This window comes from Centroberyx affinis, unplaced genomic scaffold (genome assembly GCF_046629955.1).
Source record: "Centroberyx affinis isolate AG114_WGS23_722 - 3 ecotype Tasmania unplaced genomic scaffold, CSIRO-AGI_Caff_v1 ptg001125l_1, whole genome shotgun sequence".
Taxonomy (NCBI): Eukaryota; Metazoa; Chordata; class Actinopteri; order Beryciformes; family Berycidae; genus Centroberyx; species Centroberyx affinis.
In genome coordinates this window covers 26,230-50,440 of record NW_027279664.1, presented here as the reverse complement: position 1 = coordinate 50,440, position 24,211 = coordinate 26,230, and the positions used below count along the sequence as shown (strand labels likewise).

General features: G+C 42.5%; 1 protein-coding gene across 4 annotated transcripts in view; it reads right to left on the bottom strand.

The window, feature by feature from the left end:
* Positions 1 to 277: 277 nt before the first annotated feature.
* The window catches only part of dip2ba (disco-interacting protein 2 homolog Ba), a 43,598-nt gene continuing 19,664 nt past the window's right edge, over positions 278 to 24,211 (bottom strand). Inside the window, exons 5-40 of one of the 4 annotated variants that reach the window (XM_071523826.1) lie at positions 23,832 to 24,065; positions 23,582 to 23,710; positions 22,727 to 22,738; positions 22,230 to 22,349; positions 21,520 to 21,717; positions 21,146 to 21,237; positions 20,950 to 21,060; positions 19,895 to 20,018; positions 19,453 to 19,562; positions 18,713 to 18,815; positions 18,085 to 18,149; positions 17,884 to 17,977; positions 17,516 to 17,635; positions 17,267 to 17,381; positions 16,501 to 16,640; positions 16,189 to 16,325; positions 15,437 to 15,517; positions 15,165 to 15,292; positions 14,454 to 14,568; positions 13,756 to 13,957; positions 13,187 to 13,299; positions 12,615 to 12,638; positions 10,894 to 10,974; positions 10,490 to 10,613; positions 10,185 to 10,306; positions 9,447 to 9,558; positions 8,056 to 8,165; positions 7,453 to 7,583; positions 7,178 to 7,346; positions 6,492 to 6,662; positions 5,820 to 5,881; positions 5,645 to 5,702; positions 5,430 to 5,504; positions 4,347 to 4,521; positions 3,986 to 4,109; positions 278 to 3,783 (exon numbers count right to left, since the gene is read on the bottom strand). In XM_071523826.1, the coding sequence (XP_071379927.1) occupies positions 3,531 to 3,783; positions 3,986 to 4,109; positions 4,347 to 4,521; positions 5,430 to 5,504; positions 5,645 to 5,702; positions 5,820 to 5,881; positions 6,492 to 6,662; positions 7,178 to 7,346; positions 7,453 to 7,583; positions 8,056 to 8,165; positions 9,447 to 9,558; positions 10,185 to 10,306; positions 10,490 to 10,613; positions 10,894 to 10,974; positions 12,615 to 12,638; positions 13,187 to 13,299; positions 13,756 to 13,957; positions 14,454 to 14,568; positions 15,165 to 15,292; positions 15,437 to 15,517; positions 16,189 to 16,325; positions 16,501 to 16,640; positions 17,267 to 17,381; positions 17,516 to 17,635; positions 17,884 to 17,977; positions 18,085 to 18,149; positions 18,713 to 18,815; positions 19,453 to 19,562; positions 19,895 to 20,018; positions 20,950 to 21,060; positions 21,146 to 21,237; positions 21,520 to 21,717; positions 22,230 to 22,349; positions 22,727 to 22,738; positions 23,582 to 23,710; positions 23,832 to 24,065 (4,334 nt within the window). In that variant the 3' untranslated portion in view covers positions 278 to 3,530. The remainder of the gene's footprint in view (positions 3,784 to 3,985; positions 4,110 to 4,346; positions 4,522 to 5,429; positions 5,505 to 5,644; positions 5,703 to 5,819; positions 5,882 to 6,491; positions 6,663 to 7,177; positions 7,347 to 7,452; positions 7,584 to 8,055; positions 8,166 to 9,446; positions 9,559 to 10,184; positions 10,307 to 10,489; positions 10,614 to 10,893; positions 10,975 to 12,614; positions 12,639 to 13,186; positions 13,300 to 13,755; positions 13,958 to 14,453; positions 14,569 to 15,164; positions 15,293 to 15,436; positions 15,518 to 16,188; positions 16,326 to 16,500; positions 16,641 to 17,266; positions 17,382 to 17,515; positions 17,636 to 17,883; positions 17,978 to 18,084; positions 18,150 to 18,712; positions 18,816 to 19,452; positions 19,563 to 19,894; positions 20,019 to 20,949; positions 21,061 to 21,145; positions 21,238 to 21,519; positions 21,718 to 22,229; positions 22,350 to 22,726; positions 22,739 to 23,581; positions 23,711 to 23,831; positions 24,066 to 24,211) is intronic. The other 3 variants (XM_071523824.1, XM_071523825.1, XM_071523823.1) reach the window with 3 other exon arrangements.

Here is a 24,211-nt window from a genome sequence, read left to right as displayed (position 1 = left end):
AGTTGACTTTATTTGGATTCTCAGCTCGTGGAGACCTGAGGAAAAGTATCACTGATTAAATAATTTAACATTTTCAGAATAGGATGTGAGAAGTGAAAATGATTTGTTATTTTTAATGTTATTAGAATATGTATCAGAACACAGCACATTTACCAACTGCTAGATAGCAGGAAGATGTGGCCAAAATTGTCAGAAACTGGGCCGTGACGTCATCACGGAGCAAACGTCTTTCATTTCCACATAAGGAAGTAGATTGACTGACACCTGGTGGAAAGAAGACGCCACTTTGTCTTCACAGTAGAGCTGAATCCCGAAGCTTCCAGAGACATTCGCAAGAAAGAGCACAAGAAACTCTGACAAAGCCTTTTTTATTTTGCATGAAACACATCCAATGACAGTGTGACAGTGTTTTGCCAAGTAAGACATGTATGCCTGTTCTGAGTTAGAAGTTATCGCACCATTGACTATTTGAGAATGTCTTCGCTGCAGCTCGGCTATGCATAGTGTACAGACAGTTGTTGAGGTATACATTTTGGGCCCTTGAGTTTTGTGTGAAAGATCCTAATTTCATTACCTCACAGATACAATACATATTGTGCTTAGAATAATAACTTTAGAGGTTAGAAATATATGCCATTCTCCACAACACTACAACTTGAAAATTGAAATAAATATACAATGGAAATGGTGGGTATGTCAACTTGCAATGTCCATGTCAATTTGCTCAAGGATAGATTTTTGATAAGATCACAGAGTTGATGAAAATTAAGTGATGTCTAACAAATTAAACACAGAGTTGAGTAGTGAGTCAAACTATGAAAATGTTAGCATTGAAAAATAATGAGAAAATGACTTAGTTTTCACACAAAAGGGCAACCAGGAAGAAATCTCAAACTTTTTTTGTAATGACATTGGAGGACAAAAGTCTGTCAGTGTCATTTCTTATCTGAAACTCAAACTTTCTCTTATAGATAGCACCAATGTCTATTGAAAAGGCTTGAAGGCCAACACAAAATTATAAACCTTTATTAAAACTTGGAGTGAAACAGTAGCAACAAAGCAATTACCACATAATAGCTCAAAAGCTTCACTTGGAGTTATTTATGAGTAATTCAACCTTGCCCAAAAGACTGGCTTGCATACATGTCAATGTCCGTCACTGAATGGAAATATTGGTATATCAGTCTGTAGTATGTCAAACTACTTCTAAATCAAAGCAATCGTTTGCAGAAGTTGTGCAGTTTCAAAGAAAGATAACATCAGGAAATATTGATGAAACCCCTATAAAATATATTAAGTTCCAATTTGGATGGAAAGAATTCAAATACAGTGGAGGCGACATAAAAAAATGCAGATAACAAAGAAGCGTGCATTCGGAATAAAAATGGTTCAATAGTTTGGGATCGTTTTTGAAGGATAAACTTGTGCCAGAATAGCCGAATGTCACTATTAACCTGGACAAACACACTCACACAACCAGGTGGACACACTCACACATGTAAAATGATATTGGGAAAGTGCACATTGTTACTTCCTGCCAAAATAATTTGAAACATTTCTTCTTTTGCAATGTGATACCGTTAAATTAATGATGCAGAAAAATGCTGTCAAGTATGAAAGATCAGTCAAGTTTTATCAACAAAGTTCATTTCAATGTACACATTAACACCAGTAATACAGTATCTGACCTCTAAAATACAGTATACAGACAACATCCTTGCCCTCCGTAATAAAACCTCCATTTTCTTTTAAAGGAGGATTCTGCCATTTTTAACACATGGGCCTATTACAACAGTTACTTTGATTGTTGTTGATTCCTAATTAGAGGATTTTTTCAGTGTTACAGACATTTGGAAGTAATGGATGTAATGATGATGAAATTAGAAATACATGACTGCAAACTCAAAAGAACAAGACACCCCCCCAAAAATGTGATGAGTGTGTTTTGAGTTCTAAATTGGCATCCGACATGTCAAAAATGGTGGAATACTTCTTTAAATGCACAAGTAGCACAGCCGTAAATGAAGCCTTTAACAAGAAATAAAATTACTGAAGTTCCACAGGTTTAATAAGGCAAAGTTTTGTCCTCATTCTTGATATCTACTTTTTTAGAAATTCACCAGTCCATGATCACAAATGCCATGCTTCATGATGGTACAATACAAAGGCACTAACTTGCCTTCTGATAACCCACATTTACCTAATCAACCGTGATGCTAATGTTATTATGAAAGATGCTCTTTGCTTTAGCATGGGAAACTACACAAAGACATATACTGTAAGTTAGTGGGGCATTTCGATTCAAGCCAGCAAGCTGTGAGTTTTCCTGTGAAATCTGCCAGTCCTGCCTGAACATTTAGCATCGGCCCTCGTTTGTGACTCCTTGGCTTGACACAGTATTTCTTACTGTATGCATCAGTACAGTAAATAAACAGGCCCACATGTAGACATTGATTGCACCGCCAATTAGCATGCATACCTACACAGCAGTAGGTACAGCTTCAACTCAACTTCTGAAAATTGGTGAGTTTAAAATTTAGCAAAATTCATTATTAGTACTATCACAATCATAAGAACTATCTAACGGACCAACTTCTACTCACACAGTATATCAAGGATTTGTTTTTCTGTCCATCAAAAGGAACACTGCTCGTCTTTATGCAGGCTGAATGTTTACAAAGCTAGTCTTTCTTTTCCCACACCAACAAAAAATTCAAGTGTATTGTAGAACATTTTGCAAGTGTGAATGCCAATAGCATATCTATCGGCAAATATGCGATAGGTGGTGAAAGCCACGGTGCACCTGATAGGAAGGTAACAGCGCTGCCCATGTGGGCCGCACTTGCTGGTGGCACTTTAATACTGATGTGGATTTGCTCTTGTGAAGCAGCAAACGTGGGGGGTGTCCCCTCGGAGGTGGGCCGGGCAGGAAATGGACTCGGAGGTGCAAGGACTTAAAGTGCATGGGGAAAGTTCCAGCTCCTCTCAGCAGTTCCAGGCTGCCATCCTGCCTTCAAGGATGGCTGGGAAAAACCAAACAGAGAGGGTTGCATGATACAGGCGAGGCTAAAAACCAAGGAATGGAAGGAGGTGAGAAATAAAAGTTTCCTCTGTGGTGAAACTATGTAATTAATGTCTGATAAAAAATAAAAAATCATGAATTGGAGCTGTGAGGGAGAGGTGGGATGGCGAGAGTGGATGAAGAGTAATTTCCTCCAGTTGAGAGATGCATGTGTCTGTACTATCAAGAGGAGAGAAAAATCCTTTTCCCCCAGTGGCAACCTCAGTGAACCTGGACTGCAGTGATCCAGCAGACTGCAGCAGGGAAGGAACTGCAGTTTCTGAGAGGGGGACACTTGCTCATCACAGTACTTTTACTGTACTTTAATCCCCAAATGTGTGGTGCTTGCTTGTGTGTGTGTCTGAGGTTAAACATTGGGGTTGCTACTGTACGCACCCCCAGTCCTCCTCCCTCATGTCTGTTCTCAGAGCCTGGCTCAGTTTTCTTTGTATTAGTCGGCGACGGGTGTTCACATGTTGTAAGCCACGTAGATGGGATCCAGTTGGTCTGCCAGGAAGGAGTCTCGCAGGTGCATCCTCTGCTTCTCTCCTCTGGAGTTGATGGGGATGACCCCGGGGTCTACGATGACCACCACACCCACGATGAGGTGGTGCTCCTCCAGCACCACATTGGTGACCAGGGGCACCAGGTCCAAGGCCTCCTGCTCCGAACCACTCAGCTCAGCCACCACCACCAACAGGTTGGTCCATGTAAACACAGCACTGTGGAGAAACAAATGTTTATAGCACAGATACATGTAAAGAATGAAATTAAGTCATTTTCTTTGTGCTACTGCTATATAACAGTACTAGACGTGTGAATGAAGGCCACGGTGGATTTTAGTGAGTATAGCTGCTACATAAATCTCACATGAGGCACATGACCAATGCTATCTGAGAGCATAGACAGAGTGAAGAGCCTCACCTTTCTGCAATGCTGCGGTGAGCTCGGGACACGGAGGTCTCAATGTCGATGGGGTGATAGCGCAACCCCCTCAGCTCCAACGTTTCATCAAGGGAGCCCACCACAAACAAGGCATCATGACGGTCTGGAGGGGTGGCGGGAAAGAATTTGTAAGTATTTGATTATTCATAGTTATGGCTATGGACACTCAGCAAAACGAAGACCCCAAAACCAATCACTTCTGCAAGTGAAAGTTGTGATTTTGCCCCAATTTGAAACACAGATAATAAAAGAGATACCTCGCTAAAGTTTAGGTAGACAACCCTCACATTCAAGACATACAGACACAATTTATGAGATGGTCTTTTGTGAAGCGTCTCACCTCCGCTTGCGTCCAGTAGCTCGGTCCTCTTGACGAAGCCCAGGTAGCCGGTCCTGGCCCAGAGAGTATGGGGCTCCCCAAAGCTGAGTCTGGTGTTGAAGTGGTCTGCCTGCAGGCTCTCCTCTCCGTAGATGGTGTAGTAGCCACTGGCACTGTGGGGGCTGTTCACCCATATCTGGACACAGACAAACACACCGCGGGAAGGGGGATGAGTGATCCACGCTAACACTTTAGCATACACCATGTTGAGTGACAGTAGACAACTAGCATCAGCTCAACTGAGAACATATGCAACACACTTACGGTATGTAACCAAAGTATTTCAGGTTAACATATTTAATACTTTGTCAGATATGAGTACTGTTTTGTTTTAGCCTTGAATTTGCTGGTTACTATATCCAAAAAGCAAAAAAACAAAGGCCTCAATGCCTAGAAAAAAAAATAGTTTTTTTTATTTAAAAGGGTATAAAGACTTTTGATATCCACTGTATACATAAAATATTTTTGTTACAAATAAAGTCAACTTAGCCCTATTGTTTAGTCATGCTTAGTGTTACTACATTATGTAGTTACTAAATACTTTCACCACAAATTGAGTACAGGAAAAACGCAAGAAATGAGTCTAGAAACCACCACTTGTTTTTGGTGTACTTCCTTTGCATACATGTGTATTATTATAGGTAAAGAGCATTTCTCGTTAATGTCTTTCTGTGCATTGAGCGGTTAGGGATTTCCTATATATGATAATGTGGGGATTTCCAATGAGTTTACAACAGGTTGAACAGCTGTTTTGGTTGGTTTCATTATTACATCTCAGTGCTGCCTGAGGTAAAGCACTGAGCTCGAAACGCGTTGCAGATTCTGCATGTTTACCAGCCAATATACAGTATGTTCACCTGCTCATTATGCGCTGTTTACTGATGCGCTTCTGAAGCTTTAATAAATCATTGATGTTGCAAATGTAAGATGCTTCAAATCCTTCTACTTTCATTATTACACAAAATGTTTAAGACTCATTAGAGAAAATGACAAAGGAGGAAATGTCTACATGTCAGTGTCCCATGAGCCTTTCTGCCCACTCACCTCCCCAAGATGGGAGTCTCCCAGCGGGCCTCTGGTCTCTGGGTTGACTATGATCACCCTCACTCCTGGCAGGATCTAAGGGGAGAACAGAAGGGGAGAACAGAAGAGGAGAGTTTAGTTTGAGGTAATTCAACCACTCCTACTACTTCTCTAGGTCTGCGGCCAATACAAGCAAGTACTCAAATGAGCCTTACTTGTCAATAATCAATACTTACAGTGCCTGACTCCATGAGTGGAAGACTCTGTGGCGCCCCTCGTTCTACCAGCCTCACCCTGAAGGAGACACACGAAAGACTTCCTGTCAATTATCACATTCAGTCTGACTGACCCACTGTCTCAGGTCTCACCAGTCTGATCATGTGTCCACTGTTGCTGCCTGTGCAGTCTTACCTGTCATGGCGAAGAGACTTCATGTCAACATAGACAGTGGAAGGGTCCGGTCCAGATGTGCCCTGCAGATGGAAACACACAGAAGAACATGAGGGTGAAGATTAACACTTAATGAAGGCCGAAGCTTAATGTGTTCCTGTACATTGTCTCTATGTTATTAGAGTTAAATAAAACTGAAGCTTGGCATGGAAAAATATTTTTGCAAACTGGAATGAACAAAAAAATGAAGTGAATGAAATTGAAAAAAATATTTAATTACTGTATTTTCAATTTTAATCTCTTAGTCAAGGCCAGAATGTCAAAAGTACAAATTGATACGACCCATCTCTATATCTCGTACTCTCATTAATATATGTCTGTATCATCAGCAATCTATACACGTACATCATATTTGACATTAAATCCATAAAACAGCAACTATTCACAGTTTGCTTGGCTAAAACGCAATCTGAAAATAAATAATTAAAAGGCAAAAATAAAAAAACACTTGAACAAAGTAATCAAAACAAAATACAAAATAAAATCAACATCAAAAAGAACATACAGAATCAAAACGTATAATAACCCGGGTGTATGATGAGGAAAGGTAAAGATATGTGTAATGTGCTCATTTGTCAGTTCAATGCGTGTCCATATGGGGAATGAATGAAGAGTAGGTGTGGTGAAGCCGACCTGCAGGCAGATGGCCAGGTTGACCCTGGAGCCGAAGGCGGTGCTGACGGCCCGGGACGACAGACCCAGATCTTTGAACAGCTTGGAGAAGGACTGGGTGAGCGCCAGGCGAGGTCGCTCCTCTGCTATCACCACACAGCTCCGCACACAGGACAGGTTCAGACCGCGCGCCTGCAGACACACACTTCAAAAGTTATTCACACATCGAGGGTAAGCGTATACTGAGCTTGATACAAACATGCATATACCACTTTTATCCAAAGCGGTTTACCCTACCATAAAGTAGGCCTACAAACATTTTTAGCATGGTACCAGATTTCTGATTTTTGAATGTTTTAAATTCCTCCTTTTTTGCATTGTTAAAGTGTCATTATCATGTAACAAAATCTAACAAAACACAAATAGCTATTGCTCACATGCCCCTGAATGAATAATTACTGCTCAGATTTATCGTTTTGATTACAAAAAAACAAAAAATAGAGGGAGAAACAGTAGCCAGGTTCTCCATTTCTTCTTTGCATTAGGAGTAGATAGTATTAGTCCATTCAAAAATGTATAATTTACACCATTATATTTTGTTACAGTGTGATTATTACACAGTAATTACTGAAATGACAGAGCAGTAATTTCAAAAGGTTACCACAGGTGGCAGTCTGAGTGAGACTAAGTATGGGTGTCATCCTCACCTTCAGTATCTCAGTCTGGGTGCCCAGGCCCTTGGTGCAGAGCTCCATGACAGAGTAGGAGCAGAAGGTGTCTCTGATCTTGTACTGACTGAGCGTGCTCAGCCAGAGAGGCAGGGAGCTCTCCAACTCCAGAGGGGGGATAAGGATGGACTGGTGACCTGAGTAAACACTGGTCCAAAAAAAAACACTCGCTACAGCAACAACTCAACATTTGTATGGATGGTATGTAATATGAAATGTGATATTCAGTCTGTGTGTGTGTGGGTGTGTGTTACCTGGAGAGGCACCACAGGACAAAGCCCAGGCCACAGTACGGGTCCAGGCAGATGGCTATTTGGCGAGAGGAGTAGAGCTCACACTGCAGCTTAATGGAGCGGCACAGAGTGCTGACTGCCGCATGGGACATCTGACAACACACCACAAACAAATAAAACCGTTACATAGTGACTTCTGTTGTCGTCAGACCAGCTCAGTTAGACCATCCACTTAAAAAAGCCTTCTGCCTTCTTGCAATTATGGCATCCACTAAAATAACATTTATGTCCTGTGCCTAGTTGTGTGTTGTATGTTGTGTAATGTGTAACTGTCATAAAATGTGTCAACACCAAATGAGTACATCAAGTTCCTTGTGCACCCAATGAGCTTGGCAAATTAAAGTGATTCTAATTCTGATTTATGTTCATAAACTATATAGTGATATGAATTTTTTTCGTTTTTTTTAGGATTGCATATCAACTCTCATAGATTTCTAACAGGATATTAATGTTTTCAGGCTTGTTTTCTGCTTTTTCTGCTGCTGATCAGATCCCTGACTAAAGAGATTCAAGTTCAACAGAGTTTGCTTCAAGTTCTACAGCATGGCTTGTGAACGTATCTACCTTGACTCCAGTCAGCATGCCTGTGGTGGAAACGCTGAAGTCCAGGTAGGCCAGCATCTCAGCTGTGGGAGGCTTATAGATCTGTGGAGGCCGCTTCCTGGGGAGATCATCTGGGAGGAGGGGGAAGAGGAACATCACAAACAGAGCAGGAACATGACTTTTTTTATCCACTGCCCACAGCTAGTTATTGGTTGACAAAATGAATCACCCACTTTCACTGTTTGACCAGCCAATTTGATTTTCAGAATAGAAAGGAACATCAGGAAAATGGTTGTTTACCTGCCAAAGTGTCTGGCAGAGACTAACCTACCAGCCACAGTACAAACATGCCAGCATCTGGTTGGTGATTGATGGTAGTTACTTTCCTTGATCACAAGTCAAACAGAGTTCTACCTTTTAGTCTGAATAACTGGGACATCTACTCTCCTTTGGTCTCGTGAATGAGACAGAGGTAGGATCATATATTAGGACTGGGTGACTGGAAAAATACATCGGGGATCGGCAATGGACTCAATCTGTCACCAGTGGAAATTCCCATGCCAATTTTTTGCCGACTTCAAGTACCTTGATATTCAGTAATTTGAAATGTAGCCTAGTGCAAGACATTCAAATTGGAAAGCACAGGCAAGGGGACAAAAATTACACTCAGGTTGATTTAAAATTCATTTAGAGGCAACACAGAAGGAAGCCTGGACACGTTTCCCAGAGCCTTCCTCAGGATGCGCTGGTTTTGTCCCTGCCTGTGCTTCCCCTTCTGAGAGTCTTGTGCTACTGCCTCCTATTGGGAACGCCCCGCCACCTGATAATTGTTCATCAGTTCTCTTCTTGACAGCAAGGACCTATACTCTAATTTAAAATGTAAAAATGCCCCTTCATTGTGCATTTAAAAGCCACATTCCAGTTGAAGTCATCATCGCCTACATCACATGCAGTCACAATTCCAGTCATGGGCAATTTAAAAGCTACTAGTAACCTACATACAATTTATCACCCCTCTCACACCAGTGCACCCAGATGTGAGAGTGGGTTTGCAAAGACCTGCATGCATGCTGAAATTCTGAATTGACTCTGCTTTTTCAGATAATAAATTAATAAACAAAAATAAATAATATTTTTCCCCCATGGTGTTTAAGGCTAGGCAAAGGGCAAGCAGGACACCTTGTGGCCAGAAAGGGAATGCACTGTTTGGTCCAAACTTTTTGTGCTTGCTGTGCATCTGTGTCCCATTTGCATTTGTTTTGTTAATTAGGATGGTGTTATATATTACAGTGATTGGGGAACAGCTGTTTTGCATCGTGCCTAATGCCCCCCAGCTGTTTTAAAATCACTGTAAAGTATGGCCTCTCCTGGCTTATTGCTAAATTTGAACAGAGCTCCATAGAGTCCAGTACCCGTATCTATGATAGTGGGCCATGTCTTGATGTTGACGCTGGCAGCAGCCTCCCTGGACCTGAGGATCCTCATGAGGGGCTGAGTGGTTAGGATGCAGGCTGCTTTGCTCACCTGTAACACAAAGCACACATATACAGAGAAGTTCAATGAGGGAAGAAGTACAAAAAGCAGCTCTGCCTTGCTCCAGTAGAACTCTGGTGAAAGTCCTCCACTTCAAGGTGCTGCTCAAATAATTTAATTGTTCCCCTCCAGGGAAATCAGAGTGAAGGATCAACGAAAGAAAAGCACCACTGAAGCTGGTAGGGATTCAGTGTCTCGCTCAAGGGCATTTCAAAAAAGTGCACAAGTATTGTATCAAAAGTAAACATGTGATTCATATTCCTCACATATTTTAGTACTTGAAAGCAACCTGTCCTTCATTTATTAAAGTTATGTTAAATGGTTTAGTGGTGCACTTCTCAGACTTATTGCATGTTTTGTATCAGATAGGTGTGGTGCAACAGAAAGTAAAATATTTGCTTTAATATGTAATGAATTAAAAGTTTGCTAAAAAGGAAATACACAAGTAAAGTCCAAGTACCTAAAAACTGTAGTACCTGTAGCACAGTACTTGAGTCAATGTACAGTACATCATTACTCTCCACCTCTGAAGGAGATTAGCAATTAAAACAGATGTGCTATTTGTCATAGTGTTTCTCATTTTTGTCCATGGTAATGCCCCGGTGGAGTGCACTCACATCGATGATCATGCGCACGGTGGGGAGGGTAGCAGCCAGGTTCTGTGGGTGGGGCGGTCTCACCGTCACAGGGATGACACCCGCATACAGACAGCCATAGAAGGCAGCTATCAGGTCAATACCTAGAGAAGTACGAGAAAGACAGAAAACTAGTTAACTAAAAATGGAAAATGGAAATTGCGTGTTTTACTGTAGATTAAATGGAAAAATGAGGAAAGGCAGCCATATAAACAACAACTGTGAGGTCTGTCTGTGTGTGTGTGTGTGTGTGTGTGTGTGTGTGTGTGTGTGTGTAGATAGCTCACCTGGAGGATAAAGCAGCACCACGTTGTCTCCTGTGTTGAGGCCTCCCCTCTCCATTAGGGCAGCAGTGATCTTCTCTGCTCGCTTGTGGAGCTGGACGCACGTGGCTGTGCACACTGCTACCCCCTAGAGCGAAAACAGAGAATGTACAGCTGAAACGTCACACAACAAAATGGATCATGTGAAGGTGAGGAAAATGTAAGTACCATTACCGTATAAAATATTTTTACATTTTAAATATTTTTAAATTTGAAGTGATTAAACCAGTTTTCTTTGTATCAGTATGTGTGTCTGATACATCAATTCTTCATTCTTGATTGATTCCTTAGACTGATTATACACTGTACATACGTGAGTGAATGTGTGTGTGTGTATGTGTGTGTGTGTGTGTGTGTGTTCGATCTACCTTGGCATTGAGCAGCACATATAGAACATGGTCTGGGTCGGTTTGGGCTCTCCACTGCAGCGCTTCAGACAAGAACTGGTGCTGAGAAGGGAGACAGGAAGAGTGTGTCAGCACATGAGTTGCACTTCAGATATCCACCAACCAAGTAGCAGACAGTGACAGACAGTAAAATAAGCTCAGCTTGAACCGAACTGATGTGCAATAGAAAACAGAAAACGAATAATGTACTTAAAAGATATCCAATGACACTTTTGACTTTTGACCTCTAGCTAGCAATTTGGAGCCTGTAAGGAAAGGGAAAAACGGCACATCAAACGTTGTGTATGTACGTATTTTTCTGGTACACACAAGCACACAACAGCGGTATGGGAGTGTACTGTCCAGAGAACTATTTTTGCAATGGATCCACCATCAGAAACTAGCAAGCCACCGGACTTTCAAAGAAGAGGCCATAACAACTTTGCCGAGCCTTTGTCTGTTGCGTTACAATGGGAAAAAGATTTTAACAATCCAGCAGGAAAAATAATCTTAAAACTTTGCAATGGTATGAGGAAGTAAGAAATGTATCTTATCCAGCCTATAGGTTAGTCCAATACTACACACACTTTCTACTTGTGTAAAGTGAGGATTTAAAGATATCAGAGTTGTTTCAAGGGGAAAAATCCACTGGATATCTTTAAAATCAAATAAACAACATTAAATGCATTATTAGCCACCCATATCCTGATCAATAGTGACTTTATCTTGGTCTGGACAGAGTGACAAAACAGCAAATCGACAGGTACGGGAGCCAGTACCGACTCAACACACACAAGCTCAGGAACTAGCCAGTGCACAGGACAGGACAATATGTGACAGCAAGGGAGGCCTTTAAAGGCAGTGGGCAAGTTGACAGTAGGCAGCACATACAAAAACAACACTCAACACTTTGACATTCTCTGGACGTACACACACAGTATTTAGCAGTGCCACATTGCTGGCCATCTTAATATCACTGGCTGAAATCATCCTTAGTGCCGTCCCCTCTTTCAGTCAGGGAGTCTGTGCTCTGGTTCAGAACGGATCTGCAGCACAGAGTAAAGTGGCACATCATGCAGACCGGCTGCCCGGACCACTGATCAAGCCATGCCAGACAGGGGAGCATCACAGCACACACAGCTTTTGACACAGCAAGCAGAAGTGCACACGAGAGGATTCACTTAAACACCAGCATGGCCATATTTAATATTTCTATATTTCTTTGGATGTGGATTTTCATATAATGTTTTGAGGCTAGGACACTGATGATCCTTTGCTCAAAGTTTCCATTACCTCTTTATAATTAAAAGCGAGTCTGAATTTATATTCCATGGCCTGTGATCCATGTAGAAAAGAGACTTTCATTCACTTAGATGAATCCAAATGTATTGCTGAACCTTTGGTTTGGTTAAGCTAGTGGACTGCTGGCATATTTCTATCTGAAAAGGTGATGGCAGAGCGGGTCTGCTCAGGGACACTGATGTATGGAGAAATTACCTTCTTTTCATTTTTTATTCAGCATGTTAGTACAGGTATATTTAGTGTGTGGACCCCTGCTGACCAAGGAGCCAGCCTGGACTGTGATCCCTGCAGTTTAGGCCAAGCTGTTGCTGCTGGCCATCGGGTTTTCACGGCTACAAAAGCACATCTGACTGACAGAAGCAGCAGAAGCAGTGGCGGGTGGGGCCAGACTAGAGCCTTACCATCATGGTGGGCCACATACAGAGCTAAAGCCCAACCCGAGCAAAATAAAGGCAGAACAACAACAGAATCAGAGTTTTAGGATAAGAAATCAGCATCCATTTTCCCTGATAGCTATATAATCTCATCGTTAACTGGATAAACAAATCTAGTGCATTTCCAGTATAAACATCATCTTTATGGGAATGGGTTCATGTTTACAAAACGTTTGTAATGTACAATGACTGATGAATTCATAGAATAGAAACAGTATCACGCTGCTGTTGTGAAAAACTCATAACTCATAACTAATTTTGGTGATCTCTTATGATACTCTTTCAAAATCCGTTATAAATTCTACAATGTGTCAAGTTAAGATGGTCAAGTTAAGATCAAGGCTGTTTTGCTTCCTGAAAAGCTTTGGAGATACAAGGATTTCACAAAACAGCAACGATTAAGTAAGTTTGTCACATCGTCCAGGTGTTAACGTTAGAGTCACAGATGTAGAATCCCTTAACCAATCAAGGTAACAAAGTGCTAAATTTTCTATGGTCAGTGTGGTAAAAAGTGTGGTTTGGGGTCTGTGTGGCAGTACCTTCCTGATCAGATCCTGGTCCTCGATGACGCCCAGCTCTCTGCCTGCAGCCTGGGCGATCCGTTTCCCTGCCACCAAGTTGCCGACCATGATGGAAGCTGGACCTACACCCACTGCACACACCAGAGATTGTTAGAATCATCTATACAGAGACAGACTTTTCAAGTAAGTAAATCTAACTGGAATAATATTAGCTTCATTTTATCTGCTGTCACAGGTGAGATGGCTTGCCCGTCACAGTTTCACAAGCTCTTTAATGACATTTTTAAATTGTTGTTTACATTCTGACAAGCCAATACCATTGTTAGAAAGATTTGTGGCTCAGAAATGAACATAATTCTGCAGAGTCATACTTTGTTGTCAATTAACTTTTATTTATTACATTGTATCGTGGTTGTATCAAATCGTGAACCCCATATCCAGAATTTCCCCAAGGGGATTAATAAAGTGATATCTTATCTTATCTTATCTTATCTTATCTTATATTGCATATCGAATCGTATCATGAGATAAACATATCATCCCATCCCAGAGCATTGCTGGCCCACTGCCAGAGAACGGTGGCCTACCTGGCTGCTTCTGCCGTGGCTTGGGCAGGTTGGTGACGCAGGTGTGAGGGCACATGAGGATATTGCAGGGGTGCAGGTTTCCCTCCAGGAAGTTCTGCTTGGTCTCACAGATGTGGATGCCTCCGAGGGGCGTCTTTGGAAGGGTGTTGGCCGGGACGAGCGCAAGGCAGTACAGGCCGACCTGGTGGATACTGTCGATGGCCTGTGCAGAAAACACACATCAGTCAGTGAGTCATGTGAGATTTTAAAACGCCTATTAAAACTGCACCATAAAATAAAATGAATGCAGGCAACAACAACGAGGCTGATAAACCACATGCTCCAACTTAAATAATGTCAATATGGTAGCTCGATAGAAATATATAGAGATGAAAAATGGATAGAGGAAGGATGTATCAGAGAATGGATGAATAGATGAACAGAGGATGTACTGTATGTTTGGAGGGAGTAGTGCACAAACATGTTGACAATGCAAATCATTAGAGAATGTAGATAATACAACTACATTTGCTCGACGATAGCTGCATTTTCAAATACAACTAATGAAACGAGGAAGAGGTAGGTTGGTTATTGGGGTAAGATCTACAACACAATTATGATCATCATAACTAAATACTAGAAACGAAAAGCAAAAAATATTTATAGGATGTCCAAGAAGTGTTGAATTTGGTCATGACACTAGTGGATGTGTGCCCTACCTGTAACACTCGGCTCATCCACTGGAAGCTGTCCTCCTCACTGGCGTCGGGCCTCTGCTCCGCCACAATCACTATCCTCTCATCATAGAACACTGTCACTGAGAACACAGCGATCCTGCACAACACACAACAGAGGAGTGAGCACAATAACACACACACACTCCACATTAACACACACACACACACACACACACAGAGGGGCTGCAGGGTGGCCTTGTGATTAGAGACACCGTCCTTCAATAAGAGGACCAGGGTTCAAGCCCCTGTGTTAGCATGAAGCCACCCTGCTGAAGTGTCCTGGAGCAAGACACTGAATCCCTACCAGCTCCCTCTGTAGTGCTCCGACCCCCCTGAGCAGGAGGGCAAATGAAAGGAGAATTTTCCTCCAGGGATCAATAAAATATCACATAATTATTATCATTACTTATATGGGCACACACACAGGGAAAAAGTAAATTCCAGCAATACCTGCTGAACAGAGGGCAAAGATTTATTAGTAAAACAAACATGTTTCAGCATGTGGCCTTTGTCAGGGTTGCTGATCTCAGTAGTGAAAGTGTTGCTGGTATTTCCTCATTCCCAGTGTTACCTGTCTATTCAAGGCACCTTGTTAGTGGGTTCGGTTGTGCCAGAATACCTTTTCAACCACACTTACACACACAGAATAGTGAATCATGCAGGTCGGCACGCAGGCAGTAGTGAAAGGCTCACCTCCCCCTGTAAACTGTCTTGACAGGCTCCACTGCCAGTGCGGTGGCCACCAGGTCATCAGCGTTGTGTCTTCGGCCGCTCACCATCAGCAGCCCCTCGTTCTTCCCCACGACAAACACCAGGCTTCCCTGTGGAGCAGGCGGAGGTTTTACTCACACGACAGAACACAACAAAAGCCCCACCATTTTAATTTTGGTTCAGTTTAAATTACAACAAGCTCAGTGTTATATTTGGATGGAGCACAAATTTATTTCTGTGCATGTGTGCCTTACCGGTCCTACAAAGCCCAGCAGGCCGGTGCGAGTGAAGGGGATTTCTCCAATAGGGGCTCCAGCCTGGTTGACAGGGATCACCTACAGAACAGAGAGATAAAAGCACTACTTTAAACAATACTTTAAAATTCACCTTCACACCAGATCTCATAGACACACCATAAAAAATAGATAATCAGACACTCCAGTTCAGAGTTTAGCTTTAGGTTTTGTTTACAGCACAAAACAAAAAAAGAGGAATATAAAGGAATATAAACAGTGTAGATTAGACAAAGAAACCCTAAGGGTTTCTCTTATGAGAAGAGTCTGGGATCCTCCTAAAGGAATCAAATTATTTTACTAAGATTTGTGAACAGAGCCATCTGAAGCTTCCACACACTACGTGAAAGAGGAAATACTACTTAATGCAGTTGCTGCATGACTTCTTTAGCTCCATCTAGTGGAGTCATTTAAATCAATCCACTGTTCACTGTTTGGAGAAAGGACTACTTTGTTAAAGCATTGTAAGACTTTTGAAGCAGGGATTGATTTTTCAAGTTGCTGATTGCATCTCTACAAAACATTTCTGTAACAGCCACATCACCAACAATGTTTTTATAACCCGCTCGATGTTTTGGAGGAAACAAAAACATAAAAAAGGCTGAGCTAGTGTGTCAAACACAAAAGTCAAATGAGTCATATTGCTAGCTCTTCAAGTGACTAGGCTTGCATTGCCATATATTCTGAGATGAGACTTAGACAGGAATCCAGACCTCAAATGTGTTCTTGGTGACGCCCGGCAGGCCGTAGTACATGGTGCCTCCGGCCCGAGAGTTCAGCACAATCTCCCCGATCTCATCTGTCTTACACAGCTGGGGAGACCCGTCTGGTTTCACAATACACATCAGAGCTGAAACACAAACACAGGTCACAACATTAGTGCCAAATGCACATTAGGAAACTGACTTCTGATGTTGACAGAAGCAGAAAAGAAACTGACAGCAAGAATGCAAATTTGGCAGCAAAATCTGCTACTGCTGTTACTGCTATTAGAGTGCCAATTACAGCAAACTACAATGGCTGACCTCCAGGCATAACATGGCCCACATCCTGCACAGTGAGGGCAGAGTTCTTGTCCTCTGTGTTGACCCTGATCACCCCATGGCTCAGGCCGCCCATGGACAGGATGGCCCTGGCTGGCAGAGGAGCTCCACGTGCCCCAGGCCTGGAGAGAGGGCAAAAAAAGAGAAGTGATAGCGTGAGGAAAATGACAGGCTAGACAGGAAGGGAGTGAAAAAGTAAGACAAGGTTGAGGACTGGTGATGTCCAAAACTACTCTCCTTGTTTGCATGCGAAACTGCATTTTGTACTATGATATACACTCCAAAAAATTGAAAATTCTGCCAACGGGGTGAGATAAATCCATTTGTCTCCAATACAGTTTCATTTGTTTCAAGAATCTTCGAGAAACAAGTGTCAATATCTTGAAACAAGGCAGAAAGAATAAAGCAAATCACTCCACTAATTTCAAGAAAATGACTTTTGATTCAAGAGAATTCTTGGAATAAGTTGATTTGCACTGTGAAGAAGTGAAATTATTTTACCCTGACAGCAGATTTTTTCACTTGTTCTAAGAAAAATAAGATTTTAAGACAAAACTAGACTAAATGACTTGTTAAGATGAGATGAGATGTTTTTCGCTGTGTAGGCATATAAAAATTGAAAGATTAAGATATGGTGAGGACTTGAGTACAACACTACTCTTACTGTTCACATGTAAATCTGTAGTAGTTTTGTACTAAAAAGTATAAGAATGCCTCTTCTATGTCAGTCAGTATGGAGATGTGGTACCTGCGTATGGCCACAGTCAGAGCCTCAGGAGAGGAGGCACATGGACAGATGACCTCCGGCTTCAGACCGTGAGACTGGAACACATTCAGGAAGGCATCACATGACGACACAGACCCTGTTAACCCACAAAGCACAGAAACGTCACCGAGATGGAGCATAAGTGGCCGAAACACACAATCCTATGTATGAAATGACCATATAGTTCTTCATTATAAAGAGATCGTGTTTATGCGGGAGGAAGTGACTCACATGGGTTGGCTCCGTCAGCCACTATGAGCATGCGTATGGAAGACAGGTTGGTGTCCCTCTGGTCCCTGTGGGCCATCATGGCCCAGTGGAGGTCACGGCACTTCACCAAAGCCACACGTGCTACCAGAAGACAAGTGGGACACGTTTTTAATATACAGTATAGTACAGTAGATATTGTACTTAGAATTTGTTTCATCCCTTGTCATCTATACATTTTGTTATTGCTATACTGTTTTCCTCATTGAGTTTTGTTGTCATTTAGTTTCTGTTATCTAATTCAGTCTAAATAAACTAACTAAACAGCTGCTGTTTTTATTACAGATGGAATATATTATATTAAATTAAATTAAGACTGGACAGGGCTGAACCTTTGTGAATGTGGACCCTCTGCACCCAGGACATGGGACAGGCTTTCATGACGGCGTAGGGCACAGTGATGGTGTGGATTCTGTTCATGACACTCTGCAATGAAAAACACACATTTCATCACTGTCACATTGTGCTACATCTCAATAAGGTCAATTTGTCTCAATATATAGATTCTCCCCATTGTGTGTATCCCAACTCACCGTTAAGACGCCGTGCCACAAGCCCATATCTTTCTTGCAGTCCAACACGTTGACCAGTGTTTCCCCTGAGGTAGGAAAGACGTGCACACACACGCACACACACACACACACACAATATATACATTACAGCTAATTCTAGTTTGCACAACCTTTAGAATCTGGGTGGGGTGAAAGCAGTGTTCTTTTCTGGCCCATTACATTTAATATTTTCCTGTTGTAGTCAAGCTCCGCAGCCCCAAGTCTTTCTCATGGAACCCAATCGTCTCCGAGACTAGAGGCTAAAATGCCCTGTGTTTATAAGTGCCTGGCTCTGGGTAGGAACAGGTAAATTAGATAAATAAATGATTGGACAAGGCTGTCGGTGAAAGGGCCTTCTGCCGGGGAGCTCAGGAGTTCAGTACTGAGGAGCTATTGAACCTGGATCTACTCTTTAGACAAGGAGGTGAAAAACAGCCTCAACTGATATTTGAGCATCTCTATTAACCTTAAACCTTAATGCTATTTACCATTTGTTGATATAGACTTACAACAACATCTCAGTTAACAAACCTCAGAGAGAGACAGAGAGAGAGACAGAGAGAGAGACAGAGAGAGAGAGACAGCACTAAAGAACATACTGGGCTCTCACCTTCACAGTAGTTACAGGCCTGGGTGAGGGCTTGACAGTGGGTCAGCATGGAGATCTTGGACACAGCCACTCCCATCACTGTCCCCTCCTTACTGGCCTTGTACTTGGGTGGAAGAGAGAGACACACATACAAAAACATCAACAACAGAACGAGAACACCAAGAAAAAGGAGAAGACTAATATAAACAAATAACATTAATAATAAATACACTTTTATATAGGATTTATCTAAAAGCAAAGTGTACAAAGTGCTTTAGAAAAAAGGCATAAAAACAAGGAGTCAAAATATATCAAAGGGAGACAAAAATTGGGAAACAGATTCAAAAGAAAAGGGGTTAAAAATAAACAAAAAATTACAACAGTGAGCAAAAAGAGCGAAAAATCAAAACTGTTACATAAAAGCAAGACTACAAGGTACGTCTTACGAAGTGATTTAAAAGATGACACTCAATTAACTAAGTTAATTTAGTTAACTAAGTTCCTCACGCAGGGCAATCCACAGTTTTGGGGCTCTGATGGTAAAAGCACAGTCACCTTTAGTGTTGACTCTAGACTGGGAAAGTCAGATGAGCCCTGTAGATCTCTTAATCAGGGGATTAAGCGATCTACAGTATAATGTAGCTATGGGCCAGACCTAGCCATGCTTTAAACTGTAAAATCAACTCAAAATCTGACTGGTGATCAGTTTAGAGATGCTAAAACTGGGAATATATGGTCTGAACACAAGTACAGAACAGTACCTCTATGTAGGCGGTGTCTGTGTTGGCGGTGGGGATGTGAGGCTGCCAGTCTTTGGAGGGTTTGGTCAGGTACTTGGTGTCTGTCACAACCCATTTCATCCTCGGCCATCCTGGTGAAAAAAACCCCACAACACCATACTAAACATGGAGCATACAGAAACATTTTAGCTGACATGGACAAAGAGTCTTTTAGTTACACTCATGATGAGCAGCACTAAAGCAACACTTTTCATCTTTTAAACCCCCCTGCTGTTGACCAAAAACATCTGACTAGCCAATATTTTCCATCCACAGTGACCACCCAGCCACCCACACACACATACTAGACCTAAATTGGCCAGTGTACATCATACATTCCCTCTAATGAGTCTATCTAATGGGTCCCAGTGAGATTGAGAAAGAGATGACCACTGCTGAGCCAGCTGCACTGGGGTTAGCTGACCTTTGAACTGCATGATCTCTCCGTTGGGCGTCTTGGGCAGTCCTTTGAGACACACCTCGCTGGTCAGAGCCAGGCTGACCCCACAGCTGCCCAACAGGAAGCCAATCTGCTGGCTGCCTGCGTCCTATGGAGAGAGACAAGAGAGAGACAACGGACTTAGATACACAGAGAGAGGCATGTATACAAAACTGAGACAATTAAAATCCATACATACGTTCTAGGGATCAATATGTTAGAAAATATCGATTTATAATATGACCATCAGGTTACTTGAGCAATAAGCCATGACACAAGATGCCTCAGAGTGATTTTAGAATAGCTGAGTGCCATTTGTAAGGAAAGCAAAGCAAAGCAAATGGTCAATATGTATGTATGTTTTAAAGAATAATAATTTGATAATAGGCTAATAATTAAATGTTATTCTTCTACAAATATAGTTCTAGCAACAATTATGTTGTTACAGGTGCATATTTATCAGGTGTAGTACAATGACTTATGTATGAAAATCCAAACAAAGGATAGGAACCAGTGTCCAAATTTTTCTGGGCTCAACTGAGTGCTGGTAAACTAAAAAAAACACTGCCAGGAATCATTTGTCAGGAATCATTTTTATCAGTCAAAATGACAAACATTTTTCATAGAAATATGTCACCCACCCATCTTCAATACTATTCCATGTACTGTCTGCCAATTAAAACTTGCTGAGTCACTTATACAAAGGATGTACTTTGTAATTCATCATGAAGTGCTCTACTGCACTTCATGCACTCAATATAACTGAGGCATTCAAATGTTATAATCTCATAAATTTACCAGCCAGTGTGGTGGGTGACCCTTATTGATTTACCTGCCAAAGACAAATTTTACTGGCACTTGGCGCTTGCCAGGTGTTAATTTTCTGTCTGTTGTATAAAATGGCCTCACTTCCATCATACTCAATCGATTCATGGTCTGTTGCTGGACCTCAAAGAGCTCTCTCTGATTTTATATTCCTCAGTGCTCATCATAAAGCAGTTCACTCCCTTGTGCTTCCTCTGTATCAGTGCCAGCCTTACCTGCCGTGACAGCGGCACCTCTATGGGCACAGGGATGACCTCGGCCAGCAGGCAGCCATAAAATGCCACCCAGAACATGGCTGGGTCACTGTTGGGGTACACCAACGCCACCTAAGACACAGACAGACTCATTTTTATTGTCATGTCATTTTATTGTTATGTCCTTTTATTGTCATGTCCTCAGACAGACTCTTACCCGATCTCCAGGTCTAAGGACAGGCTCAGTCTTGGTGCCCAGTTTATTCAGCAGTGTGTAGGCCAGCTTCAGACTGCGGCTCCATAGTTTACCTGGGGGGAGAGGAAAAGATTGCCAGTCACCATGCCAACAATGGCACTGCAATACTCATAGAAGGAAAAAAGAAAATAAATCACCAACCCACTGCAGCTCCATACAGGAGGAAAAGTAGGTATTGTTTAAGTATTTGTTCATTTAAACCAGATCATATGCAAGAGATTGATCTCACACAACAACAGTCTTTGGGCTTTGTAAACTGAGGAAACACAGGTTGAATAAAAAGCTTTGCTGTTTAATGTCTACAGAACAGTTCTATGAGGTGAGGTGCTGCTCACCATATGTGAGTGTGTAGAGGGGTTTGCCGGTGATGTCCAGGGCGGTGAGAGCGGGGCTCTTGGCCTGGGTGGCCCCCCAGCGGGCCAGGGCAGCCTGCAGGGCCGGGGGCCAGTTGCTGACCACCCCCAGAGGCTCCCCCTTCACTGGGATGATCTGACGGCCCTCCGGCTTAGGGGTGTTGGGGTCCGGCTGGGGCACTGGGCAACGGGAGAAGTAGGGATGAGGGAGAGGGGGAGGAGATAGATGGTTAGAAGAAGCTACGAGAAAAGTTATAACCCTGCGTTCACACTGCGAGTAACAAATCACCCGGAGTCCATTAATTTCCTATAGAGCTGAATGAGCAGGGAAACTCCACCGATGTGTGGACAGTGAACAAGCTTATTGACCTAATTAGTGTTTACTAGCTAACTATGTTAACTCATCAAAACAATCCAACGTTGTGAAAGGCATTACCAAAGCAGCAAAAAATATCCGGCTGGTCAAAGCTTAGGTGCAAAAGCCTTCTACATGGACGCAATCGAAACCTCTTGCAGCTCCACAATCGAGTAAAATATCCCAATATAACTATGGTATAGTGAAATGCATATGTGCGTGTGCGTGTAAAAGAAAGCTCATAGGCTTATTTCAGTTCAAGATCATCACTTTTCTTTCCCCCACTTCTTTCTAATCAAAAAACAAAACAAATATACATGAACACTGTGTCTTTCACCTTCTACAATCTCCTCTGAGTCGTCAAGGAAGAACTCGCTGAGTGGCGGCCTCTTGGGCCGTTTGAGTGTGTTCAACAGCTGCTGGATCTTAGTAGACACCCTGCTGTTGACTGGCACGCCTGGACAAACACCAAGAACACCATCATCACAAACATATACAACAAATAAAACACCCACATTTGCGCACCCACACACCCACACATGCAACTCCATACCGACACAAATCTCTATTCTATCAGACACTTTCATACAGGCAGAACCCCACGGACTAGCAAACAGTCAGCATCAGCAGCAGGAAGAATTCAAAAGGGTAGTTTGTACTTGAATAGACGCAGACAGAGTGGACGACTTTATTGAGAATCTGAAAGAGGTTTCTACGTCTAGACCTATGACACGAGACAAACACAGAGACAGACAGACAGACACCAGGTTGGAAAGCAAGCTGACTGGGGCCTCTTGAGCGTCCCTCCCCTCTCCCCGTTTTGACTCATATTACCTTTTCTCTTTCCTTTTTTAAATGAAAGGCAAGACAGGGGGCGGATAAATGGACCCAAAAAAAAGAACAAACATAGCTGTTGTTAGCGGCATTCACAACATATTGGCTGAAATGAGGATGATGTTGAAGGTGATTTCTGATGAACATGAGCAGATCATTTCTACAATCACACCCCAATCAACCTCGTGGACTCACACTGCAATGTTATGGACAATACAGTTAATGCAAAACAGAAATGTGTCAATAAAGTGCCATGATTGCTACATGCATATGGTACAACAGTCAACACCTGATCAAAACTAGTACAGAGCAGATCTGCTGCAAAAAGATCAACCTCCTGGTTTGAAGTCATCACTCTTTTCATACTTAACCAACAGTGCAAACACAGCAAGATTATTTCTTGCCAGTTGGAACACAGAGGAAGAAGCTGAGTGAATGCATGGTATGCATTACTGCACTGTGTAATAGGAGTGGAGAGCCAGATGACATCAGCCAAGGAGACCACTGTCTTTATGAACATGGTTCAGTATTCCTACACACTTTCAATTTTGAAATTCCATGCCTTTTCCTATGGCATGGCCTATTTCATGACTGGATATGAGGACATTTTGTTGATGTTTCAGATAATTTATGCTGTTAGTCATATTGCCTAACCTCTATTAGCTATGCCATATCACTCTGTAGATGAAGATTATTCTTCACAAAAGCAAACATTCATAATGTGTACGATGATAGGCAGCCTAAAACCATTTTTTTCGAATAGCAAACTCTGGAAATTACCAAAACCTGGAAATTGCCAAATGTGTAGGGACCCTGATGAAAGAGCCTGGCTTGTATGTGCGAGTGTGTGTGTACCGTCAGCAGTATCCAGCATGCTGGAGCGGCTCTGTCCACGGCTCATGCCTCTCACAGCGGGGGGCAGGTCCACCCTGGACCCCCTCTCCTGGGGGGTGGAGGACGTCACATCTGGGGGGACGCTGTTTTCTGGAGGAGCAGGAGAGAAAGGGAGCATCATTAAAGGGGAAGTATAATCAACAATTACTGGGATTTATTTGTTTATTGATGTTATTTAATAAGATATTTAGTATATTTCAGTGGAGCTTACCAATGCGTGTGTGGGCCAGCACATCAGCTAACGCAGAAGCAGGCTGGGGCTGGGGCTGAGGCTGGGTCTTGGGCTCTCCATGGGAGAGGGTGGAGGAAGCAGAGGAGGAGGTGGAGGAGCTCTGGACGGAACGGTTGATCCAGTAATCGGGGCTCTGCAGGCTCTGGGCTAGCGCTGCACTAAGAGCTGCCTGTCTGCGCAGTGAGCCTTCATCCTCTGATGCAGAAGACGTGTCTGACGGGAAGAGAGAACACCAAACAAGAATGGGACACAGTCTTCTAGTCCTGATTCAATCCACTTTCATTAGAGTGATTTTAGATGGTTTTTCTTTTAATACTCTATTGATCCCTGAAGGACACATTTTTCTTCATAGGACAGTC